This window comes from Lepisosteus platostomus, chromosome 8 (genome assembly GCF_059453375.1).
Source record: "Lepisosteus platostomus isolate fLepPlt1 chromosome 8, fLepPlt1.hap1, whole genome shotgun sequence".
NCBI classification, from domain to species: Eukaryota; Metazoa; Chordata; class Actinopteri; order Semionotiformes; family Lepisosteidae; genus Lepisosteus; species Lepisosteus platostomus.
Window position 1 is genome coordinate 41,871,707 of NC_142618.1, and position 15,220 is coordinate 41,886,926.

The following is a 15,220-nucleotide window of genomic DNA, read 5'->3' on the forward strand; positions in this document are numbered from 1 at the left end:
ACAGTGGACTCATACAGTTGCCACTGAGAGAGTTAACACTGCAGTCTTACAGGAATACAACCAAGCCAAGGGGCACTGTTACAAGACCTGATCTTTGACCCTCCCCCATCTCTACAGTACTTCACAAATCATGTTCCTTTTACAGCATTAGAGACTAACTTGAGTTATTGTGCAGCACAGAAAGCTATTAAAATATGTTTCTAAAAAGAAATGAAAACAATTTAAAAAACTAAGAACAGTTCTTTCCATTACAACATTAGTTTATTCAGTTCAGCTAGCCGTTTATCAACACCACCCTATACTGTAGCAAACTACTGATTACATGACCCAAATAATTCAAATATTAGCATCACACAAACTATAATACTGTGAAGTGAATCTGACATCAATGTTAGCAGTGTTTGCAATTCCCCTTACCTTCCTCAGAAGGTCTGAAATGATGTACAAGTATGTAGAAATGGCGGTATTTACCTAGCAGTCCTTAAACAAGGGGGAGAGTAAACATGGAGGAAGACACTGATAAACTCAGTGTGAGGAATTTACTCAGGTTAATTAACTCCAGTGTATATCATTAGGACCACCATATTAAAGAATAAACATTGAACAGTGCCAGGGCCCTTCCTAAGGAGGTCATTAAGACAATCTCCATTGGAATGGATCACAACATACAGTGCATACAGGAACAGAGAGGGAGTAGGAGAGAAAAGACAAAAGAAGGGAGAAAACAAGTGGCTGAATGATGGGAGAGCTCTGTTTTAACCAGGCTGGGTTACCAGACAGGTCGTCTGAAATCTGAATAGTATATTGAACTATGAGCATTATTATGAAACAACTTGATGTCTTATCTATTTGAAGAAATGTTGACGTCTTATATAAGATAAGATAAGATAAGATAAGATCACTTTATTGGCCATATACAATTTCTTGCTTTAGGAATTTGTCTTAAAATTGCTCTCCATGAGACACACAGGCAGGGAGAGAGAAGCTTGGGGTCAGAGTGCAGGGTCAGTCATTTATATGGCACCCCTGGAGCCATCGGGGTTAAGAGCCTTACTCAGGGGCCCAACAGAGTAGGATTCCTCTGCCAGCAGCAGGCTTTGAACCAGCAACCTTCCAGCCACAGGTACAGATCCTTAGCCACAGTGCCACTGCTCCACTAAATTATGGAATCCTCTGGCTAAAAATGTTCTCTCCTATTTTAATGATACATTGTTAGAAATGGGAAATTGGTTTTGGTCTGCCATCCAATAAATGACCATGTGCTGCTAAATGTTTGCTTATTTCCTGTTTGGTATTTTGGTTATAATACACTGATTTTCGTGAATTGTGAGTTTTTCAAGATATTTGAAAAAATGCACATCACAACAAACATGAATATGAAATTAATATGAAATTTTAAATGCACATTTTATACAAATTTATTTTAAAAATGCTCAAATTCTAAAAATATCCCAAATATTAAAATTACCAATGACAAAAAGTGTGTTAGATCCAATTCTTCATTCAGTAAAATTGCTTTGTGAAACCTCTTCAATTGCTTGTATTATTTTATGAAGTCCAGAAAGTACTTGACGGGATGTTTTTCTGAATCCAAATCAAGAATTTTGGAAGCAGCAATGAGCCTGTGGAAGGCCTCGTCTTTGTTGGGACTGAAGCTGGTAATGTTGAAGGAAGAAAAGTCAAAGTCAATTTTATTTTTCATGTCTCCAACCTTGATAGAATTGATAATCCCATTTTCCTCCAAAGCCTTTAATATTACAGGAAAAGAAGGGTTTTCCAGGGCCTGAACATGCTGAAAAACAGGGCTAGATATACCTACAACATAGCCTCTGGGTTCAGGGGTCCAGATGTGTGGATGGACATCACAGGCTATCAGAAAGGTGCACAGAATAATGTCCGTGCCATAGACCGTCTTGATCCAGCTAGGCAGATAACTTCCACCCGGTCGTGGGTTGATCTCGATGAGCTTTGGGCCTGTTTCAGTCAATTTCATATCAAGATTGTAGACCCCATTCTTCAGGCCACAGTGGAGGCAACACTGGTATGCAGCAATGGCTAACTGGGTCTCTTTTTCAGGGCAGAGGCAGGTGGGCATGACGTGTGATGTGTTGAAAAAGTAAGAGAGTCCGGGAGGCCCACGATCAGAGACAAATGCTGCCAAGAGCTTCCCCTGAAAGATTATCAGGTCTACGACATACCTTGGGCCGCTAATAAACTCCATCAGAAATGGTTCATTTTTGAATCCCTTGTTTATCATGTGATAAGTTGTTCCTTTTAAGTCCCACTTTAGGCTCTTGAAGTGCTGCTGGCACTGCAGGGAGTTCTCCACTATTTTGACACCCATTCCACCACTGCTTTGCTCCAGCTTTACTGCTGCAGGGAAGCCCACCTGTGCCATGGCCTCTTCGAGCTCCTGTTCACTGTCCACGGGTAGGCAGGGCACTGCGTAGAGTGAGGGATTGGGGAGATGCTGCAGGCCGTGGCGAATTCCCCCCAAGTGCCGATGAGAATGACTCTTCTTTTTGGCAGTAACGAGCGCTTCAAAGCCATCACTGGGAAGACCTAGTTCTTTGCACACGAGGGACGTCAGTATAACTGTATCGCAATTAAAAGTTGTGCAGCCATCGACAATCAGGTTCAAATCCTGGACCATCTTGGATATGATATGGGCATGAGACTCATCTTGCGTGTGATCACTAAAGTCATGATGAAGAGTTTTCCACACCAGCGCAAAAGCAGGATGGGATGAATTGCAATCCACCAAGATTATCTAAAAAAACAGAAATTAACACAGTGGAATCTTACCATTCTTGTTTGGCCATGGGTTTCAAACTGGGAAGAACAGCATGTGTTGATGTCTATTTACATTCAGATGCTGTAGGATATTGTTCTGTATTTGAATAATCCTGTCATACTCTGAAATCATAGTTTTGGGGTGGCAGTGGATGGATTTGGGAGCAGAAACCCGTCAACTAGGACATATCTGAAACCTTTTAAGATCCTTAAAGGGGAAAAATAATGCCAAAATGTGACAGGGAAACTAGCTCTTGATATAAGTCACGAGACAACGGCATATACCCGTTTTATTGAAGTTATTTTTGTCATGAAAACCTTTTAAATTTATTTTTGGGAATTTCAGATAAAACTCTCGTAGAGACCAAATTAAATTTAGGTCTTTATTGGCCACTGTTTCCTTTTTTTCTTTCTAGTTTCCTAGTTTTACTTACAAAAGTTCAGGATTTGATTTCTTTTAAAAAGGAGGCTTGGGAGATGAGCAATGGTTAAAACGTTTTTCCAGGCACGCTAAAGATACAATTGCTTCGTAATGATGAAAATCCATTTCAAGATGTATATTATGCTACAGATATACAGTAAGCTTAACATGTAAAAAATAAGATGTAAACTATTTATTATTAAATGTTCAAATAAATACCAGCAGGGATTGACTGGTAAACAGATGAAGAAGGATACTAAACCATTTGAATTCAGTTTTGTCAATATTGATGGGGTAAAGTAAGATTGTAGAACATTTCACATATAAAGAATTGTTATTTTCTATTATTTTTAAACATGGAAGTTAACATAACTGATTTATCTCATATTGTAGAACAGCTCAGGCTGTTCACTAGCATTTTGAAATTATGCGTCTTCAGGTAGGAAAATTAACATGGTCTGCTTATTATTTGCACCTCTGATCTCATCGAATGAAACTAGAAACTGAGACTTTTAATCAAAACAGTGCACATGTGATTTTCTTAAAAATAAGAAACACCAGCCTAAATATCACTTATGTATGCCCTGGATACAGCAATAAGTATCTTTAATGACGTCAACATTTTATGCATCAGAATTTGGATTTTTTAACTGAGGCGAGAAACCTTACCTTGATGTGATATTTCTTGGCTGACTGAAACACTCTCAGCTTATTTACATTTCCTGCTCCGATGTACAGGATGGTCTTGTCAGCGATGAAAGAGCAGTGGGCTCTGTGGCACATGGCCTGTACGAGAGGCCCGACAGTGCTGCCCCGTTGGTGGGGCTGCAGGAGCTGAGTGGCAGTGCTCTGAATTCCTCTGTGGTGAGAAGTCAGGCTCAGGAGGAAAGGGTGCAGTCTGTCCTTGTGCTGTGTCAGAGCAAACTCCACACCTGAAGAGAGGCATATTTACACAGAAAAGTTCAAATATCTTCACACAAAAACTTATAATGAACTATAGACCATGAAAAAGGATATGTTTTGTGATGGTCATTTACTCATTTGCTAGTATTGATTCTAACTGAATTCTTAATGAATTTATTCAACGAATTATTTGCTTTGTTTGATTAGTTTTTAATGCTTTCTAGTTCTTAAATATAAAAATAAATAATAATAATATTTGCATACACTTATATAGCGCTTTTCTGGACACTCCACTCAAAGCACTTTACAGGTAATGGGGACTCCCCTCCACCACCACCAATGTGCAGCATCCACCTGGATGATGCGACGGCAGCCATAGTGCGCCAGAACACTCACCACACATCAGCTATCAGTGGGGAGGAGAACAGGGTGATGAAGCCAATTTATAGATGGGGATTATTAGGAGGCCATGATTGGTAAGGACCAATGGGAAATTTGGCCAGGTCGCCCGTGTTACACCCCTTATTGATTACATATTGAATTAAAAAAATCTATTTTTGTATTTTTTGGCCAATTAAGTACTTGCTTTTCACAGATTTCCCTTGTTACCCAAACCTCGATATCAGAAAATAGTTCATTTAGCTTAAATAAGATATTGAATTAATGAATTAATGAAGATAATGAATATGAATTAAATATACAACAGAACTGTGGTACCTGCTGGAATGTTATCTATGGACTGAATTTTTAAACCATGTTTTAAAGTTAGCTGAATGTGTATTTTCTAAATTTACTTCCGGAATATTCATACACTATCTCATTTAAACTAAAGAAAATATTTTCTGATATCGAGGTCTGGGTAAAAGGGGAAATCTGTGAAAAGCAATTACTTAATTGGCCAAAAAATACAAAAATAGATTTTTGAATTCAATATGTAATCAAGTTAATGAGAGATATATTTTAGGCCTTTTAAAGTACTTAACTAAGATTTTATGACAATTAAAAAAATAATCTTCCAGTACTTACCAAAAGATAGAAAAAACAAAGTTTTCAGTACTTTGCTAGACACAATAGCCTATGTTTTTATTTATATGCATCATAATAAAATATTTCTTAACGTACCCAAATATTGTTGGTTCGATTTTGAAACAGTACCACTAAAGGCATTAATCTTTCAATTTGTCCAGTTGGTCAGCATGAATCAGCATGAATCAAAGCAGATTTCTGATCTCAGTGAAAAACATGGAATAATTAGCTGGGGAAGTTATGCTTAAGATTTACAATGCGCTAGTAAGACCTCGCTTAAAACTCATGTTCTGTTTTCCTCACTATATCACATTATAAAAAGTATGGTTTATATCTTTGTCTCAGGAGATTATCAGACAGTTTAGGATAAAGGGGAGTTAATGTTTCAGTTAGGGAAAGAACTAAATCTCTTCAATTAAGAACAAAGGAAATTGAAAGGAGATTTGATTCAAGGATATAAGATCCTATGAGGTTTTGACAGCATCAAGTTGAGAAACAAGGATTTAGTGTCAAACTGGAAACTAAAAGGGGATTTATTTAAGAAGAAGACTAGGAAATACTTCTTTACAGGAGCTGAAGATATCTGCAAACCTCAGGCTTTCCAGCCAAATACTTGAGGCCCAGGATCTGAACTCTTGTAAGAAATGGCTGGAAACTTTTAAGTCTCATTAGGTACTCAATTACTTAATGAGAAAATCTGGCATGCATCATTTCTTATCTTCCTGTGTTCTGCCTATCCCTAGAGTATAAGGTCACTAAACAGCAGTACCTATGAAATCAATCTGAGCAGTAGCCCCTCCCCTCTCTTCACTGGAGAGCTGGGACTGGTAGTCCATGATGCCTTGCATGGCTGCCTCGGCCCACTGCTTCAGGAGCTGCTGAAGTTCTGTGAGGTAGTCCTGCTTTGTGAAGCCCCAGTCCTGAAGTGTCACTTCCAGAGACTGCAACACTGTGGGGCTGCTTCTAATCGGAGCTTCTGTCCTGTTCACCCAGCACACTACCTGAAATGCAGACAAGCAACATTAGCACTGATGTCCAGAGCAGTGATACTTCCCCAGAGATCCTGCAGGATTTAAATTTTAAGATAAATATCTTCAAAAGATAATGGCATGGAAACATTATTACTTCTCTTCAGATAAGGTAGGAAACTGGATGCTGGTGTTTCTTTCCAGATGTACTTTGATACAGATCATCTGAACAGTTTTTTATGGGGTGAAATTATATAGTTATCTTTACACACATATGGGGAACTTATTTGTTAAAATAACAGACCCCATAATTTGATAATTATCTAATATTATTCTACTTGGGTTCAACATCTACTCACAACCACCTGACTACAATATATTTTATTTGCACTGTACCTGCATCAACTGAGGCTGATCATCAGCAGAACGGCAAACTGTGGCTCTGATGTGGAGATCAAGCTTTCTTCTTGAAACCTCTGGCTCTGAATAAATATACAGTATACAGGCAGCTATAATAAATGTTTAAAACATATCAATTCATATCTATGTAGTTTCACTACCCTGTGCTTTACTGTTCATCATAACTTAATCAGAGAATGCCTGATTTCATTATCAACACCAGAAAACCAAGCCTAAGGTATAAGAAGAATGTCAACCTTCATTTTTTAAAGTTAAAATTTTACTGAATAGGAAATAATTATCATTATTTCCCTTAACCGTGTGACCCTTAACCATGTGGGTCATCAAACAAAATGTGAGTTTACATGTTTCAGTTCTAAATAGTGGAAACAATATCTTGATTTTCAGTGAAATTGTGTATATACCTATGTTTCATGTTAGTCCCCGTACATTAACTTTAAATAGTAGCAGGAAATGGTGTAAGTCTTAAATACATTCAGTCATTTTTTTTATTGCATTATTAATGTGCTAATAAGCATTCCATTGTCTGTCCTTAGTCATTATACCGTTTTCATACAATGGCACAAAACATTCTTGTGAACACAATACCCTGTGTATTCCCTGTGTACGCACTGTGGTACTAGAATTCTCTTGACGCACATTTTATGTGTAAACTGGTGTCACTAACATTGTGCAGTAAAAGACAAAGGAATGTTTCACTAGGAATGACAATGCCCAAGATCGAAGCGTAATGAACTATTATGGAGCTGATATTTGGCTTAACCTGCTTGGCTGAGGGCTGACCTCCTGGCCATAGGACGAGGTCCTAGATGGATGGAGTAGCCGGCTCGAAGGAAATGCGAAGGCTTGTAGACCTTTCTCCAGTCTCCCGTTGGGAGAAAATCAACCTCTGGGGGTCCCGGCTGTCGTACTGTAGCTCATGGAATTTACGTGTGTGGATATTACGTGAAGTGAGAGCAGTATTGGATCCAAGGAGTAGCGGTGTGGAGTGGGAGAAATGATCCCGGTGCAGATTTGGACGTCGGGGATAGGGACTTGTGTCAAGGCGTGATTGTTGAGTAGGCAGAGGTACGAGGCTGGGCGGACCCAGAAACGAGAGGCAGCGATGGCAGCCGCGGAGGATGAGAGGGAGAGAAATGGGCCCGGGGCCGGATCGGATGCCGGGAATAAAAACATGCATAGGACACGGGAATGAGGTGAGGGAATTACAGAGGATGGAAGGGATGAGACTGAGGCTGAATTGGGGAAGGGGAATAAAGAGGCGACGAGAAGGGGACGCGAAACATAGAGCGGTTGGCAAGAGAAATGAACTGGATACCGGGGAAGCAAACAAAGCAGGAGCAGAGTGGACATGGGGGAGAGAAAAAAGGACAGGGATGTAATGGACACATGGGATGAAGGACTTACCTTAATGAGGTGGTACCAGTGGCAGAAAGGGCAAGAGAAAAAACACAAAGTCGGGACAGAGATGCAAGACATGGGACTTACCTGTATGGACATTAAAGAGGTGAAGCCAATAGTAGCAGGGCTGACACGTGAGAGCTACAGACTGGGCCGGAAGTAGGACGCCGGACAGACCCGGGGCTGGGGAGATGGCCGCAGTAGCAGCAGAGACAAAACGAATAGATCCAGGGCCAAATTGAACTCCGGGGATAGGGAAAATGAGACATGAATTTTGAAAACGCGCACTTCCAAGACGAAGACCCGACTCTGTGAGCAGTGCTGTCTGAGCCTGGGAGATATGCAATCACGTGGCAGCCTGGAATGTGTTTTTTTTTTAATAAAACGGAACACCAGGGGATCAAGACACAACGAGACAAGGACACGAGACATAAGGGCTGGGTTGGATGGAAACACGAATAAGACAGGGACGCAAGACGCGGGACAACTGCTGACTGGGCCAGAGGTAGGACACTGGACAGGCCCAGCGCCAAGGAGGTGGCCGCCGTAGCACCAGAGACGGGAACCCGGGGCTAAATTGAACACCGGTCCAGGGACACGAGACGGGACAACTGCTGGCTGGGCTGGAAGTAGGACACCGGACAGACCTGGGGCCCAGGAGAAGGCCGCAGTAGCAGCGGATGCAAAAGTCGCACGCGAGGGAGAGGGATATCACATTGGTATTTAAAGCGTTTTGTGGAGGAAGGATGAAGGGAGTGATTGCTGATTACTGACGGCTGGGAACGATTGAACGTGGTTGTTGTCATCCCTCCCAAACTTTTGTTATATTTTGTTATATAAACTCCATATCATATAGCAGATTATAAAATACTGTATATAATATATAAGCTATGCAGCTGAAGGGATTTGTATTATAAAATGCTTTTGCAATGTAGTGTGGCAGGTTGCCCCTTGAAACCACAGACCTGCCACTAGAAAGGACCACTTGCAAGGTAGCCTCATATGAGATAAGATCACTTCATTGGTCATATACAATTTCTTGTATTAGGAATTTGTCTTTTTTCATATCCCAGCTTGCTCTCCATGAGACACACAGACAGGGAGAGAAACTTGGAGTCACAGAGCAGGGTCAGCCATATGGCGCCCCTGGAGCAGTTGGGGTTAAGGGCCTTACCCAGGGGCCCAGTGGAGTAGGATTCCTCTGCCGGCTTCAGGATTTGAACCGCCAACCTTACAGCCACAGGCGCAGATCCTTAGCCTCCATGGGTGTGTATTAGTCACTATTTAAAGTATATTATTCAGTAATGGGTTGGAATGAACATTCTCATCTGTCTGTAATAAGGGGGTTGACTTTAGTATAGAAGGGTGTCCAACTGCAACAGCTGCCGTTTGGAAGAAATCAGGGTGTGAGCTAGGAAACGATGGTGGTACAGCAGATGTTTAATTTTGTGGTTAGACTGTTATTTCTGAATGACGAGTTTTATTTCTTTTAGAGTATTTTATTTGTGAGTTTTGTGCAAAGCCTTTAAATAAACCCAGGACCTACACTACCAAAAGTAGTTGTTAAAATTATTTTATTGGCCATATGGTTGTACTCTTCCTTGAACTTTATGTTCACCTGTATATTGGTCTTTCCTCTTTATGTTTGCACTGCCCCTACTAGTATGTATCATTCTCTTAATTATGTTGGAGAGCCGAGCTTTTACCTTTGAAGATGACACTTTGCTGCAGCTTCCAGGGCTTCAGCGGCTGGACTGAGTCGTAAGACGCTGTGATGAGAATGGACTCTCCTTGCTGGATCCTGGGCAGGAGACCTAGTGCTGCTTGAAGGATTTCTTCTCCTGCGCTCTTTTGGTGAACTGTCACATTGTCACGGAAACACCATTTTGCGCCAGAAGGTTGGACCATCACCTGTGGAGTCAAAAAACAGAATTAGGGTTTCTCGAAATTCTGGGCTTCCTTTACTCTTCAATCCTACAGTGTACATCCTCTTTCCAATTTTTCAGCATCATAAAGCTCTGCAGCTTATTAGAGACATTGTTTTACAGAAATAGGAATCTGAAGTGTAAAACTGCAAATCCTAAAATTAAATGTCTGATTTTTGTCATGTAAAGGGTAAAACTCAGGAAAAAGTAAATCTGTTTAGAAAGACATGCAATCACGTTGCAGTAAACTGGTCATTTTTGTAACATACATCATAAACTACCTTTTCTATATTTGTTCTTTTTTGGAAAACACATAGTTGTCTGTCAGCTTCATATTAAAAACTGATTAGAAATGCAAACTTGTATTTAATCGGACTGAAGAAAATCTGCCAGTTTATCTCTGAATCTTATACCAAGACTAAGTTTTATTGCGAACCCTGTTTACTCAGAAAATACACTTGCTTTGTGGCAGCTCTCAAGGTCAGGATGGTGCAGAAACTCTTCAACAGCCCCCAGCATGGCTTTCTGCAGCTCTTCTTTCTCCTGAGCAGAAACCACGGTCACCTGGGTGTTCGGGGGCAAGGATTTAAGGTTGGGGCGAAAGGCAAAGGCCAGGGTTGGTGGTACTTTAATGCCTCTCTGAGCCACCAGCTGTCTAGTCAGAAGTACATCCTCAACCACTCTGGTGAGCTCGGGAGAACCGCAGGTTGGACAGTCCAGATCCTCTTCCGTTATGGTGCCCAGAACTTGCCCATTTTCAGCCTCGTGTGGCATGCTGTGGTCACCCAGGGAGCTCAGGAAATAGCTGGCGCGTCGGGGAGGCTGGAAGGTGTCCAGGTTAGTCAAGCCCCCTGACCCAAAGGTGACGGCTTTGTGGATGAGGAGAGAGAAAAGCCCTGGGTGCTTTTGGGAAGGAGCCTTGGAGAGCCAAGAGGAGGACAAGCAGAGCAGCACATGACCTGGGGTGACAGCAGAGCAGCAACACGGAAATTATCAGCATTGATTCTTGTCAGCAACATTACTCCTAGGACCAACCCGTGAAACATTACTCATCATAATGAGAACACTATAGGGTTTAACCAAAGTCTAACTCTAATGTTTAACGTGTAAGTTTTACTAAGTCTATTTGAAATGAGGTTCGCTTTCAATCAGAGAATTCCCATTAAGCAAGAATTCATCCTTTCAGATGAAAAAAAGATTGATGTGAAGCATTTTTCAAACTGGCCCCAAATGTGTGACACTAATTTGCTTTTGCAGAAGGTAAAACAGTCTCTTCAATAATGTCCATTAATATTAAATTTGCATACACTTGGTTCTTCTCTTAACTTGACAATTTTATTATGGCATGGGATATCCCCTGTACTGCTGCTTCTCTCCACTCGTGTCCCACAAGGCTCTGTGCTACTCCCAGGACCACTCACAATTTTCATACGACTTCTGTGCAGATAACACTCAGATTGTATTCTCGTTTCCTCGTTACTCTTGTCTCTTCCCATATGAAAAACCTGCCTCTCAGCCTAAGCATTCATTTCTGTGCACTATAAATGTACAACCCAAGTTAGTAATAACTCATGCATATATTAAAATGTTACCTTTATTAAAAAAGGTTGTGATGAAAAGCTAAATTTAGCTTTAACAGATGTCTTGGTGAAATTGATGGCTGGATTGTGGCTGAATCAGTGACGAGCTTTATTTCTAGACACCAGAGTAAGCAATGGGCATTGATGCTGAAGGAATTCAAAGACATCAACAAAACATACCGGGACATCGCCTGCCTCCCTCCAGCAGAATAGGAAGATATTTGTCAGGTGAGGCCAGAACACAGATAGTCATGTTAGGATCAGTCAAATCTGCAAAAAGAAACAATTCTATTTGTAATGTACCAAGCAGCATAAATGATTTAATAACCTTATTTAGAGATGAAACAGGGGTGGAAAACATCAAATTAACCTTTGGCTCCACTGAAATGTATTTGATTCATAAAGCTTAAAAAAAGGGAAATAACTTTTTTCACTGGAGGAAAAAGTTTAAGTTTTGAAAGTTGTCCAGAGTGTGCTTCGACCCAATCTAATGGCATTGCTAATAGGTTTCCATAAATCTTATCTTTGCTGTTTTTGAGAGATAAATAAACAAAAGGTCCTCTTTACTTATACTGTTCCTTTTTGAATGCTTCTTCTGTAACAATGCATAGCAATAACGCATTAAATTTAAGTATTAGTACTGCTTGCTCTTTTCCGTACCCTCTAGCAAGGTACCTCACTCAGATTGCTCCAGCAAAATACCCAGTATACAGATAAAGGTGGCTTGGATGAAAGTATCAGCCAAATAATTTATAATTAAGAAATTTAAAGGGTAGTGAATCACAGAGTAGTGAGGCCCAGGATGAGCAAGGAGTACCTATTAGAAAACATGGAGAGAAAAATTTATCTTTCTTTCTAGACACCTTCAGAAGCACTTTGCCAAAGAGGTGTAGAGCTTCGGACCCACCTGCTCTTGGTGTAGCTGTGCGGTCTCTGGTTTCAGGAAGCCCCAGTTCCAGTAGTATCTGCTGTAGAGAGCTGTAATACTCTGACAGCCCTTCCTCCTGCAGGGCTGTGTCACTCTCCTCCCAGTGAACATGTGGACCGTCTCCTTCATTATAGTTCTGGCAGCCCACCTCATTCTCACATACTGCTTCAGGTGCCTTCAGCGTGTCCTTATTCCTCTGCATCTCTGATGGACCTTGTCAAGTGAGGCCTGCAGCACAAGTTGTACAAAACACAATTTTAGCATCACCAGTGCTGTGAGCTGCAGATTACTCACTTTATTTTTTAAGAAGCAATGCTTTTCTTAAATGGCTCAAGATGGATATATATTTAAGGCACTTAAATTCCTGCATTGTCTGATCTTCTAATAGTTGCACTATCTATTCTCTTAGATTCCCCACAGTGGGTAATGGAAGAAGTTTGATGATACATATCCAAAATTCACCACCAGTTGGCTACATTTGGCTGTTTTACCAATGTACTTTTAATACAATACTGTATATCACAGGGAACATTTGTAAAGGCAGGCCTGTGCACTGACAGAAGTCAGCATTTGTAGGGGCAATACAACTAGCTCACAATTAGAGTTCAGATTACCAAGAAGTCAGCCATATTTTTTGAGAAACTGCTTATTTCTGTAACTACCCATTACTGTAAGTCTTAAAAGAAAGAACAAAAGAAACCATTTTCATCACAGTCTGTTTTAATCAACTAAATGTATTTGTCTTCATTCATCCTCATATCTCTGAGTCCTTAATCTCTTACAGGAATATCATTCATTATCAGAAATACAAAGGTCAATTTATTTAATACTTCATGCTGAAAAGTAGAAAGAAGAAATACAATGTGACACATCAGAAGAAAGCTCAACAACTGAAACTTTATGGCTGTTCTTTCTACATGAATGAACCTTTAAGTGTTCCTTTGCAGTCAATGCATGCTGACACAGCTGTCCATTTATTATCAGAAATGTGCTTGTTCCTGGTAAGGGACACAGTTGTTAGACCGGGGCTGATCTGATCAGTAGATTCTGTGCAGGACTCAGGAGAGTGAAAAAGACACAAAGCCGAATCGCTAGGCAAAAGGAAAAAAAACCAGGAACCCGGAAAGAAGGTCTGAACACGCAGAGTCAGAGACGAAGCAACAATCCTAAACACTAGGCGAAGTCAAAACCAGGAGGCAGGCAAAAGGTCGGAACATGGAAGAACAACGAGAAAGCTACAATCCAAAACAGTAGGCGAAATCGGAAACGAGAAGCAAGCAAGGTGATCAGAACCGGTAAAAATAAATCAAGAGAGAACCGCGCACTAGGGAGCTCGAGGAGAATCCGTAATAATGAGCGAGGAAATTAGTTAAAAGTAGAACTAAAATAGGGACGGGAGAGAAAGGTGATTGGCATGTTACTTGCAGCGTGAGCTTGTGTCACAGGGTATGCGCGTGGGAATGCAAGAAGGAACAGAGATGCGAGTGGAATGCGTAACAACAGTATCATGATTGTAATCCCTCCCCCTTAAGGGTGCTCCGGCTCTTTCACATTTGAGTTGATTTTGTGCACCTGCCCCCTGTTCCAGCCCTTCCCTACAAAAAAGCGTTTTTTTTTTATTTCTTGAAGTGTTTCAACTACAAACCCTGGAACCACCCTGGATTCTTAGGATTTCACCTGTACGAGGAATGTGCAAAGGTCTCCAGCTGGCCATCGTGACCTGCAGATCTTCACACAAGGCTTAGTTCCTGACTGAGCAAATAGCAAATCAGTCACACTCCTAACATTTCTAAACTACAAACTGATTTTTGAATTTTCCGTTGGACACCAACTTTTTAAAAAGCCATTTGACACCTTTCATTCAATATCTTTATTCGTGAGCTCTATTTTTTGTTAGATTTTCCTGTAGTGTAAATGCTTTACTTTTTGTACCCTTTTTCTCAACCTCATCAACCCTTGACAGAACCCGGCATTTTTAATGACCAGCAGTTTATGGATGCTGTTTTCTATAAGACATTCATGGTATTAGTATTTTTGTTTTTGTATTATAGCTGAATTTAAAACAATAATTTAATATTATTCTAGAAGTTAAAATTCACTCTCCCAGCCCCAGCACAGAGACCTTATACAGATACAGCTACCCTTCACACAATTACACATAAAACTATTCCCATTTATACAGCACAGTGAGATTTGTATTCAATATAAACACTGGGCTTTCACATCGTCAGACTACTCGTTTATGAAAGTCACCAAAAATACACCAATAATACAACTCGAATGTAAGCTGTAAATTGGGCAATGTTTTGCACGAAAAACCCCCAAACATAAATAATAAGCCCATCAAATCAATATATAACAAAATTCACAAGAATGCATAGATATCTAATGATTAAATGATCTTCGCATTTGACTAATCTATTTCTTGACAACTTGATTTTTTGCAGTAGCAAAATAAAAAGCTAAGGTAACTTCTCTGGTCTACTAAATAACAAAATTATATAAAAATAACATGTGCATAATGTTTTTTAAGCACTGAAGAATATTTTATTGCAGTTATCATGTAAAGAATGATAATTAGGTGGTCTTCACAGTCTGGGACTAGACCAGGAGTTACAAAGCATTTTGCCGTCAAGTGTCAAAATCATACTCACTGTCGAGTGCTGGTGACGTCTCTTTTTCACTACTGGGACTGCTTCCTTTATCACACGGTTTTAAATGAATCCATGAAAACACAAATTATGCATAACCAAATGAGTTTAGGAGGGCTGCGTCCAGTAGCTTCAGTTGTTTAAATGACATAGGCAGGGCATTCCAAACTTACAGTAATTCCAGCTTGTACATGAAGATTCTAA

General features: G+C 40.4%; 1 protein-coding gene across 2 annotated transcripts; it reads right to left on the reverse strand.

Annotated features, from left to right (window-relative positions):
* Window positions 1–363: 363 nt before the first annotated feature.
* On the reverse strand, window positions 364–15,220 carry LOC148657352 (carnosine synthase 1-like). Of its 2 annotated transcripts, none has more exons than XM_088643464.1 (9): window positions 15,020–15,220; window positions 12,345–12,593; window positions 11,618–11,707; window positions 10,320–10,816; window positions 9,639–9,843; window positions 6,508–6,593; window positions 5,913–6,144; window positions 3,884–4,146; window positions 364–2,770 (listed from the first exon to the last, which is right to left on the reverse strand). In XM_088643464.1, exons 2-9 carry the CDS (start codon window positions 12,565–12,567, stop codon window positions 1,544–1,546), a joined length of 2,823 nt encoding a protein of 940 aa, XP_088499590.1. In that variant the 5' UTR covers window positions 12,568–12,593; window positions 15,020–15,220; the 3' UTR covers window positions 364–1,543. The 2 variants fall into 2 exon arrangements, with proteins under 2 accessions (XP_088499590.1, XP_088499591.1); XM_088643465.1 differs by having other exon boundaries at window positions 15,190–15,207.